This window comes from Panthera uncia, assembly GCF_023721935.1.
Source record: "Panthera uncia isolate 11264 chromosome A3 unlocalized genomic scaffold, Puncia_PCG_1.0 HiC_scaffold_12, whole genome shotgun sequence".
Taxonomy (NCBI): domain Eukaryota; kingdom Metazoa; phylum Chordata; class Mammalia; order Carnivora; family Felidae; genus Panthera; species Panthera uncia.
The window spans coordinates 17,223,627-17,248,068 of record NW_026057579.1 but is presented as its reverse complement, the minus strand read 5'-3'; the positions used below and the strand labels follow the sequence as shown (position 1 = coordinate 17,248,068).

Genomic DNA, 24,442 nt, shown 5'->3' with positions numbered 1-24,442 from the left:
TGGGTATGCTGGGTTGTGGTGGGTTAGGGCCCCCTGGATGGTCCTGAGATGTGCCTAGGAGGAGTCATGGAGGCATAGGACTAATGATTCAGCTTGTAGACATTTAAGCTCCTCCTGAGTGCAGGTCCTCGAAAGATGAATAGGACATGATCCCTGTGCCTGAGTGAGGCAGGGCTGGGAGGGGAGAGGCAAAGAGAGGGGAAGGTAAGATGGGGCATGCCTGGGCTACTGTGGGGGCACAGAGGGGAGGCAAGGCTTCTCAAAGTACTGGGTGCTCAGTTGAGGCTCCCCCTCCTCGCTTCCTGCGTCTCTGCTCAGGGCCCCTCTCCTTGGGTTCCCAATCCCACACTGTCACTGCTTGTTACTCATTGTCTCCCCCACCTGCCTTCGGGCCTTGCCCAGGACTGTGTCACCAGGGACTGGGGGACAGAGTCCCTGACAGACAGCGTTTGATGAATATCCGCAGTAGGGATCAATCAAATCAATTTGCTGAGTTGGGGAGGTTTAGGAGAAGATGCAGGGTCAGTGCAGGATGAGGTGCTGGAGGACTCCCAGGGGAGGTAATTGGATGCTCTGCCCTGCCACTGTGGGGAGAGGTCAGGGCCAAAGCCACAGGTCAGGGGGTTACCACATGAGGGTGACAATTAAAGGCGTGGCGGTGAGGAGCGGCTCATGAAAGCAGCTAGTGTGAGATGTGCAGTGGACAGAGGCAGGGCAGGGGTGTGGAGGAGGGGAGCCCTGAAGGAGGCTAAGAAGGTATGGAGTGGTTGGGTGGGGCTGGGGAGCTGGAGCAAAGCTGGATGGAGAAGATAGGTGAGTGTGAGAAGTGGGGATCCGGGGCTGGGAAGAGTGGGGTGGTGGGCTTTGGTGGGGATCGTGGTACCGCGGCCGGCTGGGGGTGGGGTGGCGGGCCCCCCTTTGTGGACCAGGCTCTGGTTTGGGGGAAGGGCCACAGAGACCCCCAGGGGCTGAGTGCTCCGACAGTCTGTTCCCCAGTCCTGGACTTGGTGCACGCTAAGGTGACGCTCTTCCCATGCTTCTGTCCCCAGCCAAGGTTCTGGCCCCGGTGGGCGTGTACCGTGGGAGTGTCCCTCGGACCAGTGCTGGGCCCCGCGCACTCCCGGGCGGAAGCAGTGACTCCAGGCTTCGGACTTACGGAGAAGGTGAGGTTGGGGGACTTGGCCTGCTGACTCGGTCACACCAGATGGCCTTCCAGTGCCCTGAGTGGCCTCTCTGGGGACTTGGGGCAGAGAACTGGAGTTCCACCAGCAGCTGCCTGATGAGGACCAGTGACCAGAGAGCAGGGCGTGGGCCTCATCCTGGAGAGAGGACATGAGTTTATTTGGATGTCTGGCTGTGTCCTCCACCTATTGGCAGAGGCTGTCTTTACTGTGGTCCTTGCTGCAGATGCCCCTTGGCTTTAGGTGGATCCTTTAATTCTGTGCTTCCGAGGATGAGGTGCACAGAGGGGGGGTCCACAGGAACAAGGAAGTGGGGATCTCAGCATGTCCCTCACTCTCCTCAGGACCCAAGGAGAACCCATTAGCCCCGGAAAGACCAGGTCCACTGTCCCCTGGGTGGGCATTCGGCATGCAGGGCGGTGGTGGGGAGGTGGGCACCTCTAGAGGGACAGAAGCTGGAGCAGTGATTTTCAGAACACTCATTCAGATTCCTGGCCACTTTCTGCTCTAACTTCCAGCTGCAGACCCCCCTTCTCTGCAGAGCTCCAGTCCCAGGGTTCTAGGTGGAAAGCTAGCTTGTTCCGGTTACCTGCCCTCTTTCAGGCTAGTCCCCTCACACGCCTGTGGCTGGCACCGACTTCAGCTTTTGCTGGGTCTGGTGCTGTCCAGTATCTGTGGCTTCTTCTGTGGGTCTTGTGGCTTATGTCAAGGCACTTCAAAAAATTGTTCTGTGTGGGGCAGAGATTCCAAAAGCTGGTCTCTGTTTGTTCTCCCTGTCCCTTCCACGGTCTAGGCTCCTTCAGGGCCCAGTTCAGACATCACCACTTCGTGAAGGTTTTCCAGATCCCTCTCCTCCTCCTCTACATGCACAAAGCATTTTATTGATACCACCCTTATGGCTCATATCACATTTTACCTTGTAATGAACCCATTTAGGGACAAATCTTATTTCTGTAATAGATTGCAAGTCTTTCAGTGATAAAGCTGTGCCTCACACATCTCTGTGCCTCCACTGCCTGGACAGTGCTTGGCAAATACTAGACGCTCGCTGAATGTTTGTTGGGTGAGTCGTTGGATAACCTGGAGTCTGCACGGAAGCACGATCTGTCCTGAGTCACCTCAACTTCTCTTTTCAATCTGCATTTGGTATCGTCAGGTATATCGAGTGCATTGGTTGGGATCCTGGAGATTGCCAGATGGTGGTCCCTGGGCAGAAGGCCAACCCTAAGTATTTGTGGCCTCACATCTGTGCTGTGAAAGGGCTGCGTAGCGAGTCCCCTTTTCTTCTCTCGAGTAGCTCATGACCCAGGTCTTCACAGGTACTGTTGGATGAATGAACTGACCCAAGGAGTGACAGTAACATTGAATGATCGGGAGCACGGGGCAAGTCCTGACTGTTCCAAGGAAGCAGCACCAAAGGTTTTGCCGGTGCCTGGTGTCACCTTGGGCTCTGTGTGCCAAGCCTCTCCTGCTTCTATCTCCCCCAGCCTCCCTCCAGCCAGCTCCGAGGGTCCTGCAAGAGGAGCCATTGCAGCCTTTGAGTGGACAAGTGGACCCCGGCAACCTCAAGCTGGATGCCCCTCCAAAGGGATGGCAGGCCAGGAATGGCCACCCCAGGAACATTGGTGCCTTATCTCTGGGGCCCAACCACCCGGCACCCTTTTTGGAGTCTGAGGCCAACAGTGTGGCCCGGGACACCACCCAGATCAAGGACAAGCTCAAGAAAAGGAGGCTCTCAGAGGGCTTGGCATCATCTTCCCAAGGTGAGCCCCGGGCTCTGCCCACCTGCCACCCACCCACCCTGAGGCCAGGGACACCAGGCTACCTGGCCGTGAGGATCAGTAGGTATCTAGCTGGCAGCCGGGTTCTCTCCAAGCTGCTCAGGGTGAACCCACCAAGAGTCCTGTCAGCCATCTACCGGGGAATGCCTGGGCCCTGCAGTGGTCTCCCAACTAACTTCCCCATTCTCTCCCTTGCCTCCTTCTAGTCTTCTCTCCAGAGGCATCCTTTTAATTAATTAATTAACTAATTTCCAAGTCATACAGCTTCTGGAATTGCCAGACCAGTGACTCTCTCCCTGAGAGGTCTGAAGTCTTTTTTCTAGACGTGTCATGTCTTTTCACAAAGGTCTAGTGGAGGAGAAAAAGAACAGGAGCTGTGCAATGTGCAGATAGGAAGTGATCTTGATTGATCAGGTCCCTCGGCAAGTGTGGCGGGACAGGGATCTCTGGTACCCCGAGTGGGGCTGGGGCTACCCTCACCACTCTGAGTTGGGGCTGCATTGGCCTCTCTGCACCACTGCCCAGGTGGGGCCCAAGGTGGGCATGCTGGTGGTGACGTCCCCACCTGGGTTGTGACCCCTCCTCACCTCCCTCGCCGCACCAAACTGATGATAGGGCAGGGCGGAGCCGGGCTGGGCAGGGTTGCGGAGAAGATATTTTGACTTGGTTGTTTTGATGCAACCACTTTGGAACAAGGAACTGGAACAAGATGGCCCTCGAAAGTTCAGTGCTAAGTATTTTCACCACTGCCAAAAAATTTGCAAAGACCATCCTGAGCTCCTTACTGTAGGGATGGCAGGGGGTGGGGCAAAGCGCAGTGAAGATGTCTGCCGGACGCATGAGGTACTAATAACAGAGGTGCAAGTGTGGTGGTCTGCTTTTAGACTAGGTCAGGGTGCCCCCTGTGTAAGAACAGCTACGCTTCCACATCATTAGCTGAAAAGGAAGCAGAAACAGAAGTAAGTTATGGGCCAGGTACTTTCTTGGCATTTTATGTAAGTTATGTCACTGAATGTTTGGACAACCCCGTGATGTGACTACTTTCATCTTACAGAAGAGAAAATGGGGAGTCAAAGATGTACCCAAGGTCACACAGCTTCTAGCCAGGATGGGACCCCACTCTCCTCACCCCTAGTCTAGTACTGGTAGATTTCCCTTCTTGCCTAGCCTGCCTCTGAATTTTGTTTTATTTAAAAAAAAATGTTTATTTATGTATTTTGAGAGAGAGAGGGAAAGAGAGAGAGGGAGAGAGAACACATGCAAGCTGGGGAGGGGCAGAGAGAGAGAGAGAGAGAGAGAGAGAGAGAGAGGAGAGAGAGAGAATCCCAAGCAGGCTCCTCACTGTCAGCACAGAGCCCAAAGTTGGGCTTGAACTCACAAACCGTGAGATCATGACCTGAGCTGAAATCAAGAGTGGGACACTTAACTGACTGAGCCACCCAGGCACCCCTGCCTCTGAATTTTAAATAGGTGACTTGGGCCCTTTCTACCAAATTTCATAGGAGGGGGAGCAGGCCCTCCGCACCGTCGGCTTGCTCGGCCTGGTGGCAGGGCGGGCCAGGGTGGATCTCCTTCTGTCCCCGGCCTGGCCTTCCATCCCTGTTGCCAGTATCTGAACTGCCCCCCAGCCCATGCTCCCGGGACTAACTTATTCCTCATCCTTATCCCACAGTCTCTCTGGATCCTGTGGGAGGCTCCAGAGGAGTTCCTCTGAGGAGCTTCATCCCCCAGGCCACCTCTCAGAGGCTGCTGAGGGTGCCCAAGCCGATGCCCCCCATCCAGAGCATCCCCACCACCCCTGAGGCTGGCGGAGCCAAGGAGAATGGCCTGGATCTGCCTGGGAGCAGCCAGGGTCCCCAGGAGCTGAGACCCGGAGCCCAGGAGGTAAGGTGATCCAACTGCTCTGAGTTTTACCTCTTGGTCCTTCTGCCTTTCTTTCCATTCTTTACTACCCCTGGTTCCTGAGCCTCTAGCTTCTCAGACAGTGTCTGAGGGGCCGCCCTCAAGGATGGGGCTCTGGGTCCTCATTTCATCTTTCTGGCAGCATCCCAAGCCTTCATGGCCGGCCTGTGAGCTTTGGCTGGCTGCCCCAGAGCTGTGTGACCACCAGTCCTATGGTTGGTGGTCCCTAGGCCTTCTCTGGTCTATATGTTCCAGAATTCCTCATGCTTCTAACCCTCCCTGTTATAGGCTGAGGGGCAAGAAGGCTGGGCTAAAACTCAGGAGACTTGGTCTATATGTTCCAGAATTCCTCATGCTTCTGACCCTCCCCATTATAGGCTGAGGGGCAAGAAGGCTGGGCTAAAATTCAGGAGACTTGGGCTCTGGTTTCCACTCTGCCCCTCACGGGCTGTGTGACCTTGGGCCAGTCACCCTTCTCTCTGGGTCTGTTTTGCATATCTATAAAAAGGAGGTACTGGACCAGATGTTCTTGAAGACTGCTTTCAGCATTGATGTTCTAGGATTTCCTCAAATGACAAGAAGAGAAAAATAAATAACAAAAAGGAAGTAGGGATGAGGGGGACCCCTGGCCAGTCTCCTGTCTTGGAGTGGTAAGGAAGCGCTGAGCTTTCTGGGGAGTTCTAGGGGTGTGTAGCTGCAGAGAGAAACCAGAGGACACTTCCCAGCGCTGCCTGCCACCCCACGTGGCTCCTGACAAAAGGGACCACCCTGTATGAGGGGCCTGGGATGTGAGCATCCAGACCCTTCCCCCAACCTCCATTCTCAGGTGCAGATCTCCAGGCACTACCTGCATTGCAAGGATGAGAAGATGCACAAGTCACTGGGGGGTCTTGTGATCCCGCCCATCCCAAAGGCCGGGGTGCCCGCTGGGGCCCCCTCCGGTGCACCTGGCTCCCTTCCCCACCTCCTGCCTCCAGGCCAGGATGTCCTCACGGGCCCGAGGGTCCCCCGCACACGGTAAGCTGCCCTAAGTCACAACTGCCTTGTAGTCCTCTCTCCGATCCCTCCAAGATCCGCTGAACCTCCACGCCAGCACAGGTCTGGGGCACCCGGGGTGTGAAGGGCCTGGCTCTCCCATGAGCCACAGACCTGAGGAGGCCAAGGCGAGCTGGGTGGTCTGGGCTTAGGAGACAATGTCTCAGCCTCCGTCTTCCACCAGTTTCTTATCTGTGGCTGCTGTGGTGATGAAGAAAATACAATCTGTATTCATGGTAGCATATATTTTCTTCATTAACGGATGCTAAAATTACAAGCTTTATCATGTGTGTGTGTATGGAAGCAGGAGGGAGAGGTCCACAAAATTTTAGATTTTACAAGGGGTCTTCAGACTCGAAAATGTTTGGGAACTGATGGGGTAGAGGGTTGCTGTGTTGTTAATGAGTCCACATTTATGGCTCATAAGTGGGACAGACGGATCTCTTCAGATGGCCTAGAACATCTCCATGGGCAGGTCAGACTAATGTCAGAGCAAGTGTGTGTGTGTGTGTGTGTGTGTGTGTGTGTGTGTGTGTGCATGCGCGTGCGCATGTGCACACGCGTGAGAGAGACAGAGACAGTGGCAGAGACAGAGAGACAAGAGAGAGAGGGAGGAAGGTCTCATTTCCTGCATAGCTTTGGGGCATGCTATACTGAATTTTCCCATTTCTCTCATGCCTCCTCACCTCTCCATCTCCCATGCTGCCTTCCCTTCTGTCTGTATACATGTCTGCCTCCTTCTCAACCCTGGAGGAGTGTGGGCCTGCTCCTGGATTGGAGCTCCATCAACCTCTACTTCCTCACATTAGGCCCCTCCTCCTTTCTGCTCAAACATCTACTCCTTCCTTCCCTCAAAGCCGTTCCTGGTGGCTGGAAGGACTTTCTAGCCCCAGACCAGTGACCTTTACTCCCATCTCATTGCTCTTGACTTCACATCATGTGGGGCGTTGATGTCCTTGGAGTTTTCTCCTTCCTTGCCTTCCTGACTTTGAAACCGGCTTCTTGACCTTCTGTGACAAGACCTTCCAGGCAGTCTCCCCTGTGCTCTCCTTTGTCTGTCTCTTAAACATGGCCATTCCTGAAGCTTGTTCCCAGCTCTTTGTACCCATCTCCTCGTTCTCCCCTGGAGGAGTCCTGTCTGTGCCGGCAGCTTCCAAGGATGGGTGTCTTCCTCATGCCCTGCTCGGCCTTGAGGTCTCCCTCGAGTCGAGCTCTGGATTTCCATCCTCCTGTTGGGCAACTCCAGTTTTGTCATGTCAGAGAGAGGGAGGCTGTGCCCCCGTCCCGACCACACGGATGGGGCACCTCATGTTTCCCCAAACTGCCTCCCTCCCATGACCTCCTGATGTCCACTGAGGTGCAGGCCTTCTCTTGCTTTTGCCTTTCTTCTCAGTTTTCACTCACTGGCTCCCTCTTGAGCTCCCTGACAGCTCTTAGCCTGGCTCCTGGCCCCCCTGGGCTCTGCATCCTAATCGATTCTCATCCACCACCCTCTGTACCTTTCTTCCACATGATCCACATTTTTTGACTTCCTGTGCCAGCAGCCTAAAGTCGACTCTCCTTGGTCTGACATTCAAGCAGGCCCCCTGTGCTGCTCTGCAGGAACCTTCCCACCCCCAGACCCTCCAGAGCCCCTGGCGGCGCCTCCCCAACCCTAACACCAGCCTTTCACTCTGCTTTCAGAGCCTGCTGTCCTTTAATCCCCGGTTTCATGCCTCTCCTTGTGCTAGTCTTCCCTGCCCTCCTCCAGGAGGCGATGGGGGAAGGGCGTCCTCTGCGCTGTCCACACAGCAACCAGCCCACGGACTGCCTGACCACATCCCCTCCACTGATTTGTTCAACCCTTATTTAAACCTCGTACCTATTCTTTAACTTGGAGCACTACAGGGCAGAGGCCATATCCAGAAACCTCTGCAGCTTCCATGGTGCCAAGCTTGGTCCCTGGCATGGATTATACACACACACAATAAATATCTGCTCATTTGCTGTCCAGTTATGGCATGGATTTTTCTCCATTAACCCTGTGAGGCTAGCAAATAGGTGGGAAGGAGCTTCCATTACCATTTCTTTCATTCATTTGCTTTTTCATCCATCCATCCATCCATCCATCCATCCATCCATACATTCGTTTACTTAGCTAAGAGCTAGTAAACACCTACTATGTGCCATGTGCTGTGGGAACAAAGCCAAACAAGACAGTCTCTGTGCTCTAGGAGCTCATGAGAGAGATTTACTAGTAACCTACTGAATCGAGGTCTAGTGAGGTAAGAACTAAGGTAGAAGGCTGCCCTTGGTTCTGGGGAGCCCAGTGGAAATTGATCTCGATTAGGCTAGGAAGCCTTCTTGGAGGAGGTGAGGCCTGAGCTGAGCTTTGAGGGCTGAAGGAGAGTTTGGGAGATGAAGAGGGAGAGATGGAGATGTTCACGGAACTGTCAGGGGTTTGCACGGCAGCACCGGTGTTTGTATGACACGGGCGGGTGAGGTTAGCAGGGTGGCAGGGCCCCGTGTGCGCAAGTGAGGACGGTGAGCTTTAGCCTGGAGAATGAGGTGCTGCTGAAGGCCTTTCGGTGTGGAAGTGCCATGAGATCTGAGTTAGAAAGGCCACTTTGACGACGACAGAGGGCAGTGCACACTGAGGCAGAGGCTGCTACGGGCAGTGCAGGGAGAAGCCGTGGGTGCCTGGCAGGGCAGAGGCAGTGGTCTGAGGTGTCTGGACCCAGCCTGGCCTGATGTGGTCTCCCGGTCAGCCTGCCCTTGACTTTGCAGATGGAGTTACGTCTCCTGCAGCTTTGAACTCCTAGCCAAGAGCCTCTTTACAGAGCCGCCCACAGCCCCTCCACTGTGTGCCCCGTCCCGCCCACTGCCCCATCCCGGGGCTACCGGACCCCTCACAGCAGGGGCTCCTTCTTGCCATCTCTCATAGTGTTTTTTCTTCCCCGTTCTTTTAAGATTGGTTCGGGAGAGTGGGCCTCGGGAGAAGACCCCTAAATCTCTGGGTATGTACCCCCCTGCGCACTCCCACTTGCTATCTATTCAACTCCCTGCCTCCTGGACTGGGTGTGGGGGCAGAACTGGGGTTTGAGTAGGCCTGAGCATGCTCGGACCCGAACCCCTCATTTCACGGATGGAGAAGCTGAAGTCACCAGCAGTGCCGCTTTGGGGACCAGTGGCCCTGTGCTATGCCCGGCATGTGGACCCACACCAGCTCGTGAGCCAGCTGAGAGGGAAGGTGTAGACCCTGTGTGACAGAGGAGTGCATGCTCTGAGACTCTGCAAGCTGGGTTTTGTCCTCAGTCTCGGCACAGAGGTCTCAGTCCCGGCATATCTGCAAGTGGGTCCACATGGCTCCAAAGACGGAGCTTCTGACACGAGGGGCTGCCTCTGCATGGTTTTGAGCAAGTGGAGGAGAATACTCCTCACCAGACCGAGTGAGAAATTAAACCACATCCCGTGAACCCCTTAGTCAGCTGGCCCCAGAAGGTTTCAGCATCAGGGGAATACGGCCAACTGGGTGGCCAGTGAGAGGCCAAGGCACAGAGGGGCTTCAGAAGAGGGAGCAGGAAGCTCTCCAGCCTGGTGACCTCACTCTGTGGAGAGGAGGGAAGATGAGCCCTGGGCAGGTTGGGGGTGGGGATCCCCAAGCCCGGGGATGAGGGCTGGAGGCCACTGCTGTGCTGACTGGCAGGAGGGGGCAGACTCCTGGTCCAGCTTTCTGGCAGGCCACTCTGTATAGCTTAGCAGATGGGTCCGCTGGCGAGGGGGAGGCTGTTGCCCAAGGAACCCCAGGGTCAGGACTCGAGCTGAGCCTGAGAGGCGGTCCTGGCATAGAAACTTCTGTGGTGGCTCTTTCCCCTGCTGTTCTTTGGCTGGGCTGCAGTGGGGTGAGCTTGGGCAGTCTGGTGTGACAGCCACTGGCACCCACGGTGTCCCTCAACAGCTACCCCTGAGGGTGCTGTCAGGGGGTTGGGCCAGGAGACCCCAGTTTGTAACCACTCCTTTGTCTGCATCACAAGCTTGCCGCTTGAGAACTAGGTCCCTGGGGGCTTGGCGGCAGGGTCCAGGCTGCTCAGACAAGGCTTTTTAGGGCCTCTCTTGGAGGTGGAGGTGAGGAGAGGGGATGCCAAGTAGTAAAGTCCTTAAAGGGCCCTCTGACCCTCCAGTTGTCAGCTGGGGATAACATTGCCCAATATGTGTAACACGTCTACCATGTAGAAGGAGATCACATGGTATTGTCTGAAGCTGAGGGCTTCCCAAATCTTGTGGCATTCCTGCAGTCCTTGCCCTGGTTAGCTGGTACCTGGACATCTGTGTCCTCTGCCCTGCCCTTTACTTTTGGGCAAATGGAGGCTTCATCCCTCCTCCATCTTGGCCCTTGATCCTTCTCCTGGGACGCAAGCAGAGGGATCCTTTGTAGAAGGCATGGGCTGGGCAGAGGTCCAGGGTAACCTGGGAGCCCTCCTGGAGGTCCCAGATTCAAGACACCCCTTCCAGCCTCAGGTGGCCCCAGATAGTGGTCCCCTTATTTGCAGGTTCACCCAAGGACAGTGAGCTCCAACCTTTGTGAACAGGAGAACCCAGTTAACATTTCTTTCATTAAAAGAAAACTAATCCACCCCTGTCTTGCCTCCATCACAAGACAACATACTTTTGAAATTCATTGATTAGGAAAATCTAGATTAACAAAGAGATACTAGTGATTTGATGTCATTTGGAAATCAGTTTGTATTGTATCAATCACAAGAGCATCTGAAGGTTGCTGGGTCTCAGCTTTTCTGTCTGTAAAATGAGAGGACTGGACTAGTATTGTTGGTTCTCTGGTCTCTTCATGTTTTGTGATGAGGGCGCTCATTTTATTTTCTCTCTTCCTGAGGTGCACACCTCCCAGGTAAGACAGATGTGCATTCTCAGGAAATATCTTAAACTTCTTAGACAACAGACCTGCCCCCTGTTTCCTGCCCACACTTCCTCCCTCCCTTCCCTGTCTTATAATAAGGTATACAGTAACTATTGGATGGATGGATGGGTGGATGGATGGATGGATGGATGGGTGGATGGATGGGTGGATGGATGAATGAAAGGAGGAGAACATTCTATGCCTGCCAGTGCTGTTCTGTAGAGTAAATTTAACTTGGGTCTTTCGCCACAAGGAAGTACTGGGCAAAACAATGGAGAGAGGCAGTCTTAGGCAGTAAAATGTTGCACCAACCACAGTGTCATAGGGCCCCAGGACAGCCCAAAGGGATGAATACTGCCTCAAGGTGCTGGGTGTCCTCAGCTGCACTCTTGTTCTCGACTCCTCAGAGCCAAAACCTTCGGCTCCACCTGCCAGAGACAGGTCTGCTGCCCCTGAGAAGGCTGCCCTGCCTTCATCTCAGTCTGCTCCTACGCTGACAACCTTCTCCTTCGGCCATGCCAAAGAAGCCCGCCTCTTGCTCAAAGAAGAGGACCAGAGGGAGAGCAGTACCAAGGTATCTGGAAAGTGAGGGGAGGAGAAAGTTGGGGTCAGAGTGGACCACTGGATGAACACAAGCATGTTTCTGAAGTACATAAAAGTGGGGCCAGCTTGAGGAGGGCAAGGAAGAGCCCTGAGGCAGTTACCCTGGTACTTAAGGCTGGAACATATAGATGGTTTGGGGATCAGGACCGAAGAAAGGGAGAGAAACAGGAGAGAGGAAGAGAAGGGTGGGGGGAGTGGCTAAGTGAAAGGCAGAGTACAGTGGGGATCTGAGGGGTGAGATGGGGGAGGAAGGGAGGGCAGAAGGAGGTCATACATGGTTCGGAAGGAAGCAGGATGTGGAGAGTACAGAGGGGCTTAGGTGAACCAAGTTGAGTAATTTGAACCAACACCCAATATAGCAACTGAGAGGCCGCTGACTCAGAGGCAGATCAGCCAAAGGCTGTGCTTGACAGGCTGACAAATACCTTGCACTTCTAAGGTGACCTTGGTCCAGATGATTCTCTTCCCTGGTCTGGATGAATTTACTAAAACTTGAAGAGTCACTGTTATGGGAGATCCGTTCTCAGTCTTTGAAACAGAGATATAAAATACAAAAGGACTGCTGTGTGCATGAGCTATGTTAGGATCCCGTGATGATGATGATGATAAGGCCCAGGTGCCACAGCTCTCCCACACCAGCCAGGGCGCCAGGAATGAAATGAAGGCAAAATGATTCAGGGCCATGAGATGACCTCACCACCGACCCACCCTTGGCCACTCACACCCATGGTCAGACCTTGGGTCTCATGATAACTTCATCCCCATGGGCACCTCGCTTTCCAGTGTCCCCATCTCCTGTTGTTCTGGCTTCGTCCATCCACAACCCAGCCCCAGCATTGCTCCCTGATCTTGCGTCAACAACATCCTCCTTGAAATGGGACCACTCCCATCAGCATCTTAGTTCTCTGTTATTTCTGTATTCTTCGGAAAACCAGACTACTCCCTTGCCTGCATCCATTCTTTCCTGAGTCCACTGCAGTTGGGTTTGGGCCCCACTGACACTGCTCATGCCCAGGCCACCATTGACCTCCACCTCCCACATGCAGCACAGTCCAGTCCTCCTCTAACCTGACCCACCAGTGGCTTTAATGGCTTGTCCTTCTTGAAGTCTTCACCTTGGAGGGGAAGCAAGGGGGTGGTTTCCTTCTTGATTCTCTGCCTCCATCAGATTTCATTCCTTCCTGGTTCTTCTTGGCTGGCTCCTTCTCATCCTCCTGCCCTCTATACACTGGAGGCCCTAGAGCCCTGACCTCTGGCATCTGGTCTATTTATATTGACCCCCTGTGACCTGATCCAGGCCAAGCATTAAGTGGCATCTATATGCTGAGGACTCCCAAATTTCTCTGTCTGGCCCAGACTTTCCCCTGACCTCCAGTAGCAGTTAAATTATATTACTAAGTGTGTATTCACTGATACTCTGCATTTCCATTTAGATATCTAATTATATTTCAAACGTACCTTATCCAAAACTCAACTGTTGAATCTTTACCCCCCCTCCCCAAATCTCCTCTTCTCCCAGGGTCCCCTCTCAGTGAATGGCAGCCTTCCAGCTACACTGGCTGAAAATCTTGGGCCCATCCTTGCCTCTGCTCTTTCTCTGTCACCCCACACCTCATATATCAGCCAAAGTGGTGGGCCCTACTTTTGGGACATGTCCAGAATCAGGCCACTTTGTCATCTTCATTCTTGCTGTGGTAGTGCAAACCCCACCACATGTAAACTCTTGGTTCTATTTTGCAACTTCTTGTGAGTCTTAAGTTGTTCCTAAATACAAAGTTAAAAAAAAATCAGTAACACTTAGGGGAGCCCCCTCACCCCCCAGTGGAAGTCAGATCATGTCACTTTTTGTGCTCAGAACCTCAGCGGTTTGCTGTGTCCTTCAGAGGACAAGTTCAACTCCCCACCAAGGACCACGGCGACTGGTACACGCCTGCCACCTTCCACCCTGTGTCCTACCATCCTTTGATTGGTGTGGTCCAGCCAGTACCCTCACCCCAACCACACCCAGCACACTCAAGCCCCGGGGCCTTTGCACTCTATTCCCTCTACTTAGCACACTTCTCCCCTAGAAGTCTGCATGGCCCCTGTTCCCTTATCTCATTCCTGTCTCTGCTTAAATTTCACCTCCTCAGGGAGTCCCTCTGGGTCTTCCTACTTAAAATGGAAGCCCTATCACCGTCTGTCCCTTATTCTCCTTCCAGTACATATCACCTGATGTTCGAGATTGGTCTGTTTGCTGTCTCCCCACTCCATGGCAGCCTTTAGGGAGCAAGGTCTTGGTGGTTGTGTTCATTCCCGGTACAGTGATGGCACACAGAAGCCACTCACATTCCCAATGATTGAATAAATGAAGGTACAGAAAACACAATTGGGTCCTCAGGGTAATGGAGTTTGCCTTGACCTTGTGCCAGATCCAGGTCACCATCTCCAAGTCTGCCCAGGAGAAGATGCGGCTGAGGCAGATGAAGGAGTTGGAGTTCCAGAGGGCACAGGAGCCGGAGAGGGAGAGGGAGCTTGCTTCCCAGAGCCTGGGCTCCCGGAGATCCCTGATGAAGGAAGGTACTGGGTGCCTAGGGCAAGATTCCCTCAGGCTGGGGAGACCTCTTGGCCAACCCCTGGGCAAGAGAGGGACTACCCACAGCTCCCCATGTCCCCCAACCTCACACCAGACAGGGGGCCACGGATGGGCCCGTGTCCAGAGGAGGACACTGGGGCCGAGGACAGGCGGGACCAGCTCCATCCTAGGGCTTTCTTTGCCTCCACAGGCCTCCTTCCCCTCCGGGGCAGTAGAACCTTGTCTGTGCCCACTGGGCTGAGCATCCCACGCAGAAACATGGGTGTCACCCTCAGGAAGCGGGCCAACCGGCCCTCATTACCCAGCATCCCTGTCAGCAAGCAGGAGCCCAGCTTTGCCCGCCATGCTTCAGGTAGGGGCCAGACCGACTGGCTGGGGGGCACACGTCCCGCTCACTGTGCTGCCTCGGGATGCTCTGGGGGCACGACAAAGGTGACCGGCACTGCTCTGCTTCTCCTCATTACCCATGTTAGAGTAGAGGGTGGCCTGAGGTGCAATCACCTTGCCAGAGAGAGAGGAATAGTGTGGGAGCCAGCCTGGAGACCCAGGGAATTGCAGCTGAATTACTGGGAGAAGGGCAGGTGTGTCCAGCCCACATGACTTGTCCTGGAGGGCTCACCAGTGCACCAGGACCACAGATCCTGTGGAAAGCACCCACGAGAGTAGCTGGAAACATCAGGAAGAGGAAGAGAGCGGTCTGTAAAGACCTTGGGTTCCTACACTTTGCCTCATAAAGTGTCAGTGTTGGATAGGGCTGGTTACAGCCTGCGATCTCAGGATCCAAAGGTTCTGTGGGATGCTCAGGAAGGTGCCAAGGGACAAAGGAGGCTCTGACCCCATTCTACCCGAGCAATACCTATTTTGCCTCACTTTTTTGTTTATTGCATAACCACTTGAGAGTTCAAGTTTGAAAGATTTTCTACTAAAGAACATTGGAAAACAACCAGCCTGGTTCACAGTTTCTTTAAGTGGGGGGTGTGGTGGGACCATGGTGGTAGAATAGAACACCTTTTTGGTGCCAGAAATAATATTGACTCACCCTTCTTTTCCATTCTCTTTCTATCCCTCTGATTCTGTCAAGCAGAAAGTCTAAATTCGGTGCTGGTCTTTAGCATGCCTCGCAGACTTGGAATCTCCTTTTTAAACAAAGAGATCTTCCTTCCAGCTGGAGGCATCAGAAACTGGCTATAATTTGATAGCTGGAGTTTATATCATCCTTTTACTTTTCTTGCAAATACCCTATTCTATGACAAAATAATATTTGTTTACCAATTACAGCAGTGACATAAATCTCCCTTTAGAATAAACTTATTTAAGATTCAAAAAGTGGGTCAGCTTGAAGAAACATGCCATATGAATAAAATTATAGGTAATTAAGAGATATGACAAATAACCGTGAAAGTGGTAATTGAATGGTTGACACTCAGGAGATATTGATCTAGATAATCCACTCCATTCATTTTACAGACAACAGGACTGAGACCCAGAGACCCAAAGTCCCCTAAGTTGACTTTAGGTGATGGTGGCCCATAGGGACTAAGATTTTGGCTAATGACTCTTATCCAACACCAAAGCTGAGAGGAGAATCCAGTCTCTGAAAAGTCTCTGAAAAGAAGTAGCAAGGAAGTGAGGTGTGGCAGTGACAGCTCTGGGTTCAGAGCAGACCCTCTTGTCATGGCTCCGTGGAGGGACTGTGGGGGAAGGGGCCCAACCTCTGAGGCCTCAGTGCCGTGATTCAGGCATTGGACCAGATAGATGACTAAACCGCCTTCCTGTTCCACTAGGATTGTGTGATTCTGGCCCCATCCCCAAGGAAGGAGAGCCTAGAAAACATGACCCGATTTTTAAACAACATCCCTGCTTTTCGGCAGTCCCTGCCAGTGTGGCCACATCTTGACCACGCGGGCCCCAGTTAGCTGCGTTGTCTCGTCTCCCTGCTTCCTCCTTTGGACCACTTCCCTGCCTGTGGGCAAGTTCGCAGAGGATGGAGAGTGGGGGGGAGGAGGACAGACTGATAACACAGGTTCCTGGGTGGGGATGAGGTTAGAACACAACCAGTGTGAGTAGGGGCTCCCTCCTTGACAGATGTATGAGCCTCACCCAACCACAGATAGGGTAGGGTTGGGGGTGAGTCACTGGCATGGTGTGCTTTGTCACATGACATCAACAGCATATCACAGGCCAGCTTGTTCAGAACCATCAGGTTGGCAGGGCCAGGACGGAAAAGGCCGACAAAAGGTAGAGTGCTGGGTGGTGTCCGTGGCCCCCCGGCAGTGAAGCACAGGCCCTGCCCTCTCGGCCCCCACCAGTCCCTTCTCTGAGCACGCCTCGTGCGAGGGGGGCTTGGGACGCGGCCAGGCCTGGGTCCTCCTGCTGAAATGCTCCCTGTTCCTTCTCTTTTCTGTGAGTGCAGTCAACTCACTCCCTGCGGTGCTTACCTTGGGGTCTCCCGAATGGGAAGAAGAGGAGGAGGAGATGGCTCTCAGAGCCTTTAAGGAGCTGAGGCCTTTCTCCAACCCTGAGCTGGGGCTGATGGATGCCCTCCAGTGCCTCGAGAGCAGCGACTGGTGAGGAGACCCCTTCTCCCCCTACTGCAAGGGGAGGGGTGGTGGCAGGGGCGTCCCTGGTCTGCAGGGCTCCTCCCTACCTGCCTGTGACGAGGTCTGGAACTCGCTTCCCAGGCAGATGAAGGAGAAGGGCCTGGTGAGCATTCAGCGCCTGGCGGCCTGTCATTCAGATGTCCTTGCTGGGAGGCTGCACGACGTGTCCTTGGCTGTGACGGGGGAGGTGAGGCCACCTAGACAGCTGGGCACTGTCCCCACCCTGCAGCCACTCCCCCTTCCCTGGTGCCCCTGTTCAGTGAGGGTCACATGGTAGCCACGGAGGGGCCGTGGCTCCCTCCCTGCTTACTTCTTAGCCCTCAGCCATGGAGGTGGGAGGTACCCGCCCATTTCTCAGAATGGAAGACTGGGGCCTGGGGTTTCCTTTGTTCTCATCGCTGGGTATTGTAATAATTGGAATCCTGTATGCCCATTTGCCACAGCCCTGTGTTGTTCTCTGTACTCAGATGCCTGAGCAGGGTTGGAGTGTTCTGGGCTAAATCTCCATCTTCAGGGAAGTTGTAACATTTCCCAAGGACTTTCTCCCCTGGTACTGGTCCTGGGCCTAGGCCGGGCCTGGAGAAACAGTGGGGCTCCTTCTTGGGAATAGACTATTCCAGTGGTGAGGGCGGGGCAGCTTGTGAAGACCAAATTGAGCATTATTTGTAAAGGTACTTTGCCGACTAAGTGTTGCCCAAATTTCAGATGTTCAAATTTAAAATTACAGGTGGAATTAATAATTATGGTGATAACACTAACAGTGTTTTTTAAGAAAATAGGGCTGTTTTGTCCAGAGCTGCTGCAAGGTTTTCGTTTCTAGCCTGGCAAGGCCTAGGCCTGCAATGAGGGTGGAAGTGGTGGGAGAGGGTGGTGCCGTGCCCTATTCTTCGTATGTTCTGGAGCCCTTGGCAGAGTCCAGCGGTCCTGGAGGGTCCCTCTCCCATCTTTCCCCTAGGTCACCAACCTCCGCTCCAAAGTGTCACGCCTGGCCATCAGCACCCTGGGAGACCTCTTCCGGGCCTTGAAGAAGAACATGGACCAGGAGGCCGAGGAGATCACCCGCTGCCTGCTCCAGAAGATGGGGAATACCAGCGAGTTCATCCAGAGAGCGGCCAACCGGTCCCTGGGGGCCATGGTGAAGCATGTGACCCCTGCCCGCTCCCTGGGGGCCCTGACCTCAGCGGGCATCTAGTACGTGCTGGCTCGTTGTGGGAGGGGTGGGTTGGGAAGGTAAGGCGAGGGGAGAGCCCTGGGGATGGGAGGGGAGCGGGCAGATGGGACAGGTGCCTCACACATTTAGCTGGGGGAGGAAGACCCTGCTTCCTGGGGGGCTTCTCTCCCGCCCTTCCTGGGCCAGGCTGGGGATAATGAGGTGAGCTCAGGGCAGCCCTGGGCCTCAGCTGGAAGGGGAGAGCTGCTGTGTTCTGGGGAGATCACAGTGTCCGTGGTAATATCCTGGAGACAGGGCTGAGAGGCAGCCTGCAGCCTGTACCTCTCCCAGGGGAGGGGCGTTCTTTCTGATGAAATCCGGGCCATGAGGAGAGCAAGGCACAAAATGTTACTTCAGCTCACACCTCTTGGTATTTTCCTGGGCGGAGGAAGGTGCTTTCTACCATCGGAGGCTTTCTGCAGCCAGATTTGCTTTCATTTGTGGAACCAAAACTAAAGCAAAACCAAAACCTTTTCCCAAAGCCTTTCTCTCAACCCCAGAGCCGGTTGCGACGCTCCTGCAGGAGACTTCTCAGATAGACCCCAGGCTGTGTTGTAGCAGCCATTGCCTTTGGTAATGGCACCAAAGCCCAGTACAGAGAGTAAGGGGCTCCAGAGCCGTGTCGCCTGAGTTCACATCCCAGATTGTTACTTAACTTCTCTGTGCCTTGGTTTCCTCATCTGTAAAATGGGGATAATAATGGTATATTCCTCATAAAACAGTGAGGAGTAGATGAATTGATTCATGAAGGAGCACTTAGAACAGTGCCTGCCTTTACTAGAACATTTATTGAGTGCCCACTGGGGCTGTTATTAACTTGGGAGAAATTAATTGTACTTTTTTCTGGATTCCTCCCTTAGCACAGCTTCCTCACAGGCAAAATGATGGTAACAGTGGCTTATGGAGTTGAACCTATAATAGATGGAAGGTGTTCAGCAGGGTACCTGGCTCAGTGCATGCACTAATTACAAATTGAACCACCCTATCATTGTCGCAGGAACCAGGGTCAGGTGTCCTCAGGGCTGTGCACTTGAATTCCCAGGGATCTCGCTAAAATGCAGATTCTGATTCAGATGCTAATGGAGCTGGTCCTTGGACCATAATGAGTAGGGAGAACCCAGAAGACCCCTTTGTGTTACACTGGATGGGACCCTGGGGGAAATAGGGGTCACTGCTGCCTAATGAACTGTGGACACACAGGCCCCGTTGGAAAAGGTGGGAAAGAAACAAGTGGCACCCTGATGGGCTTCTCTTGTAAGATTTCAGGTTCCTCCTGTTGTGGTTACCAAGTCACCCATTGATCCCCTGTCCCTCCCTCCTGTCTCAATTCATTTCAACAAACATGCAGTAAGCTCCCACCACGTGTGGGCATGTGCCGGGCACCAGCAGGGCACAGGATTCCACTGAGAGGAAGCTTGGTTCCAGCTCCCTGGGAGCTCCTAGCCCGGTGGGAGAGCCACAGGGGTGCACCTGTACTTCCCAAGGGACAAGGGGATATTCTGCCTAGGGGGCTGGAGAGGGCAGAGATGGAGACGTTGATTGGGTAGGATCTTTCTAGGTGAAGAAAAGATGGGGAAGGCAAACATGGGCTCAGGAAGGCACAGGGGTGGTGAGCCTTCAAAAGATACACCAGTCCAGCTCTCCCCTCCCCTCTGCTAGCCTCCAGCACCTTTGACAGGGACTGTGGCACAGCATCAGGTGGCTTCAGGTGCTCCTCCTTCCTTGTGTTGTTGCCATTGTCATCCTGGGTTCTATTGTCAGGACGTGGCTGCTCTTTCCTTGAAGATTCCCTGTAGCCTGTAGGAGACAGATTTCAGAGCCCATCGCAGCATGAAGCATGGGTGCACAGGTGTAGGTCCATGTGTGGCACTCTAGGGACCCCACACCCCATTCCTGTGTGAGCCCTTGACTGTGATTTTATTTCCTTTCAGCCACCGAAACCCCTTAGTCCGGAAATGCACTGCCGAGCACCTCTCAGCCGTCCTGGAGCAGATAGGTGCCGAGAAGCTTCTCTCAGGCACCAGGGACAGCACAGATATGCTGGTGCACAACTTGGTGAGGCTGGCCCAGGACTCCAACCAGGACACCAGGTGATGCAGGGCCGGGGGCCTGGGGGCTGCTTACCTGGCCAGCCCAGGGCAGATAAGACAACCAGCCAGCCCTGAAGGCCCTGGCCCCCCATAGCTCAGCTTCCCTGGGGTCGGATAGACTGAAGCTGTTTGCTTTCCTCAGGGCTGCTGTCTGTCTCTGTGCACAGGCATAGCCAGGCCTGTAGGAGGGTCCACACTCCCTGCCTCCGGTTCTCCCTCTCTCCTGCTGCTCTCCCTCCCCATCCTGACCCACCCCAGTTCCACTCTCGAAGACCACTGTTCATTCCTTCCAAGGATAGTGAACAGATCATTTTTCATTATTAGGAATAGGGCAATGAATAAGAAAAATTAGGCCTCTGCTGTCCTGGATCTCACCCCTAGTCTGGGTAGGCAGAAAATAAAGAAATTATTATGATTCTTCTAGATATGGATAAAGGATACAGAGGAAAAACGCCAAGATGTAACGGAGAATGGGGTGGCAGCTACTTTGATTACAAGTCTGGGGAGATCTTTCTGAAGGGTGACATTTGAGTTGAGAACGGATGGGCCAGCAGGAGCTAGCTCTTTGGGGGTCTGGGGTGCGAGTGTCCCAGGCAAAAGAAATGGTACAGAGGCCCCGTGATGGAGGAAGAAGAAGGCTGGGCTGCAGGGTGCCTGGTGAGGGGGGAGCAGTGGGCGGGAGATGAGGCGGACAGGACAGGGCCAGGCCTGGCAGCGCCCCACGCGCCACGGCCAGGAGCTGGGATTCGGGCTGGTGTGTGACCGGAAGCCACCGGAGGATTTTTAGTAGGAGTGTGAGGAGATAATTCGATGGTGTTAAACAGGAGAGTGACAGAACCTGATTCCCTGTCTTGGAGAGCTAGGGTTAGGGTCCAGTTAATCACACTCCTTGGTTCCTGGGTCTGGTCACCAGATCTGGAGACCACACCAGCTCGGGGACTGCTCCACAGCCGTGTTCTGTGGTGTGCACCAGCCGGTGCCTTCACACCAGCAGTCCACGGGTGGGCCCTCCCCACTGCAACAGCGCCCCGCATCACATGCGCACATGGCTCCCTGATGGAGCAGAGAGCTGCTGGGAATGTGCCCTGGGGGCAGGACTGTGGTCAGGGGCATGTGTCCCCTGACGCAGCCCGAGCACTGCAGGGCGCCCGGGAGCACGCTGTGCCCCTCCGCCCCCCACCCGTGGCGCCCGTGCCCATGTCCTCGCAACCTTGCATTATCTGGATTTCTAATTTTCATTGATCTGATGGGTAAAAATAACAGCTCATTATTGTGTCAGACTGCTCCTCCCCCACCCCGATTACTAGGGTTTATGTTTCTTTATAGGCTCACTGCCCTTTTGATTTTTAAAAATAGCCTTTCTGGTGGCTCATTGGAGGATTGCTAGGAGAGAGGGAGCAGGATGGACGAGGGGCACCGGACAGAGGGCTGCTCCCCAGTCCCTGACAGGAGTGCTGGAGGCTAGCAGAGGGTGGGGAGAGCTGGATTGGGGTGTCTTTTGAAGGCAGGGCCAACAGGATGTGGGTGGTGAGGCTTTCAAAGAGAAATCAAAGATGATGCTTGGGTTTTTCAGCTGAACAGCTGGGTAAGTGTTAGTGCCAGTCACTGAAATGAGGATTATTGGTGGGGAGCCAGAAGGTTTTATAGATTTGTTTTTGGTTGTTGGTGGGGGGATGGAAATCAAGATCCAATATCTCTCCAGCTTAAATGTCCCTCTCCTTTCTGACCTCTCTTCCATTGCAGGAATTGACTACATTCCATTTTCCTTCTTGGCTCCTATGCCTCCCGGTGTCTGTGGCCCTGCACTCCCTGGTTCCTCTCTCCCTCTGTGGCCCCCTCTCTGCCTGCCTGCCACAGCAGTGTCTTCATTCTTGTCCCCCACTTACAATTCTCCCTGACCACTGTCACCACTTCCGTGGCTCCAGCCCGAGCAACTCTGATGCTTCCTAGGGTCTCCCTTCCCTGAGCATCAGTGCTTTACCTCTACCTCCAGAGGGCCTGTCACCAGATGTCCCACTGTTATCCTTGGGGCAGAGTGTCCCTCAATGAACCCATTGCCTTCTCCCCAAGCCTTTCTCTGGCTGTGTTCCCTCTATTGTTTTTTTTTTTAATATAATTTATTGTCAAATTGGCTAACATACAGTATGTACAGTGTGCCCCTGGTTTTGGGGGTAAATTCCCGTGATTCATCACTTACATACGACACCCAGTGCTCATCCCAACAAGTGCCCTCCTCAATGCCCACCACCCGTTTTCCCCTCTTCCCCACCCTCCCCCATCAACCCTTAGTTGGTTCTCTGTATTTAAGAATCTCGTATGGTTTGCCTCCCTCCCTCTCTGTTTGAAATTATTCTATTGTTAAAAGTCACTATTATTTACTGAGTCACTGAAGATGCAAAATGGAGACCTTCCTACTTTATTGATTCTAAGACACACAGTTTCCCCCGCATTTTAGTATCTTACAATCAGAGGCATCTCACCGTTGCTGTTGGCCAGGCAGCAATTTTGATTTGGGTTTTACTATCTGCACATTTGCAAACTTGGGTCATTATTGCTCATAGCATAAACCCTTGAATTACAGTTTGCATTGTAGGAAGTAAACTATGAGGCTTTCTCTGCTTGTTAGCCTTTTATATTTATTTTAAGAAGTCACCGTGGATGCTCTGTGGGGACTTGTTGAGTTTAATTGCTCTCTAAAATGTCTTGGAAATATTACACTCTTATTCAGCATTGAAATGAAAAGTTATAGTGTATGAGAAAAGGTATGGAAATAGAGAGATGGGACATAAATTAGATATTAATGCAAACAGTCATCATGGAAGGAATAACCAAATTCCACATTTTCTTACAAGGCCACCACAAACCAAGTAGTTTACCCAACCTAAGGAGGGAAGGGCACTACCTAAAAGTAACGTTAACTCCGTTTCTGAGATAATACAGAGAAGGGTTGCCTTCCGACATGGGGCAGTGTCATAGAAGGCAGTGGAAATTGCCAGTGTTTTCTGTTTCTGTTTTTCCTTAGTGGAAAATAAGTCAATGGTGCATTTTATGATCAGTGGAGTCTTAGGTTGAGTGAAATACGAGAACGGAAGATGCTTTGAGCTCCACCTCCAATCAGCTCCCATACCCTGAAGTTTCAACTTTCTCGGCATGTCCTGAATCTGACCACCCCTCCTTACTCCCACTCTACCGCCTTATTTCAGGACTTCATCATCTCTCGCCTGGACTATTACGGTGGCCTCTTAGCAGGTCCCCTGCCCCCCTCCCCCCTGCCTTGTCCACAGAGACGCATCCTCCACACTGCTGCCAGAAACATATCGACTTCAGTGCAATTCTGATCATTCTTCAGCTTTCCTCTGCACGCAGGTTAAAGCTCAACTCCTTCATGTTTTGAGAAATTGGGTCATACCTTCTCTGTATTCTATCCCACATCTAGGTCTTGCCTGTTGTTTTCCAACCACAAGCCTGCTGACATGTCAGACCATATAATGGATCCTAGAATGACACCCCTCCACCACCCTCTTACCCCCTAATCCGTCTCAATCTTGAACTCCTACTCATCTTTTGTGTCCCAATCTAAGGGTCACCTCTTCTATGAAGTCTTCCTTGATTCCCCGCCCCCTCCACCCAGCACTGTTCACCAGGTAGAGCTGACCACTTCCTCCCATACTGCCCCACTGCACCCTTCCTCGGATTTCTAGATGCCCCATACTAGAAAAAGTTAAGTACGTTTCAGTATAGTCATCCAAAGGAATATTATGAATGCACTAAAAAGGATGACATGGGAAGATGATTAATGATAAAGTGAAAAAAACCAGAGGCAAGTTGTATATACATTCTGATACCAAAGAACATGTATACGCATCAAAAAGACTACATGGAAATATGTAAAAATTTAATAGTAGTTTTCTCTTGGTAATGGGGCTTTGGGTGATGTTTATTCTTTTATGAATCTAGTTTTTAACTGCTTAATTAGCGATTCCTGTCTTCATTAGAAAAAGTATTAAAAACTCTGTTACTACAATTAGAAAACTTTTGTAAATCTGTAAAGCAGATTTATGATGCATTTCTATGGCTATTTTTTCATCCCTTTCTTTCTCCTGTGGCAGGTTTTATGGCCGGAAGATGGTGAATATCTTGATGTCGAACACGAAGTTTGATGCATTTCTGAAGCAGAGCCTCCCGTCCCACGACCTGCGGAAGGTCATGGCTGCCATTAAGCAGCGGGTGAGTCGGGGGCACGAGCAGGTCAGGGTGGAGATCAGAGCTGGGCCGGTCAGGGGAGTGTGCACTCCAGAGGCTTCCATTTCACTCACAACTCCTGCCTGGTGGGATAAATGTGATTTCCTTGCTCTGTGCTCGGACCTGGTTGTGCTCCTCTCTGCCTGTGTCCCTTGAGTTGCTGGGCGTCCACACTGTCTCCTGTTCAGTGAGGATCTTGACCCCTGCCCTGACTACCAGGGCTCTGGAAGGCTCGGCTGTTCCCTCCGAGGCTCTGCCAGGTGGAAGGGGTTATTCCTTTCCTTATGGTGTAGCCTGGAGTGGCCGGCAGTTCCCCAGAGGGCCACCCC

At 53.0% G+C, this 24,442-nt stretch overlaps 1 protein-coding gene across 1 annotated transcript in view; it reads left to right on the top strand.

The window, feature by feature from the left end:
- Positions 1-500: 500 nt before the first annotated feature.
- TOGARAM2 (TOG array regulator of axonemal microtubules 2) overlaps positions 501-24,442 on the top strand; it is a 39,018-nt gene continuing 15,076 nt past the window's right edge. Inside the window, 13 exon segments of the mRNA XM_049651922.1 lie at positions 501-1,163; positions 2,669-2,944; positions 4,635-4,846; positions 5,691-5,881; positions 8,849-8,895; positions 11,201-11,367; positions 13,808-13,955; positions 14,162-14,323; positions 16,385-16,538; positions 16,653-16,758; positions 17,527-17,762; positions 19,713-19,871; positions 23,981-24,098. Coding sequence (XP_049507879.1) covers positions 1,034-1,163; positions 2,669-2,944; positions 4,635-4,846; positions 5,691-5,881; positions 8,849-8,895; positions 11,201-11,367; positions 13,808-13,955; positions 14,162-14,323; positions 16,385-16,538; positions 16,653-16,758; positions 17,527-17,762; positions 19,713-19,871; positions 23,981-24,098 — 2,106 coding nt within the window. The 5' untranslated portion in view covers positions 501-1,033.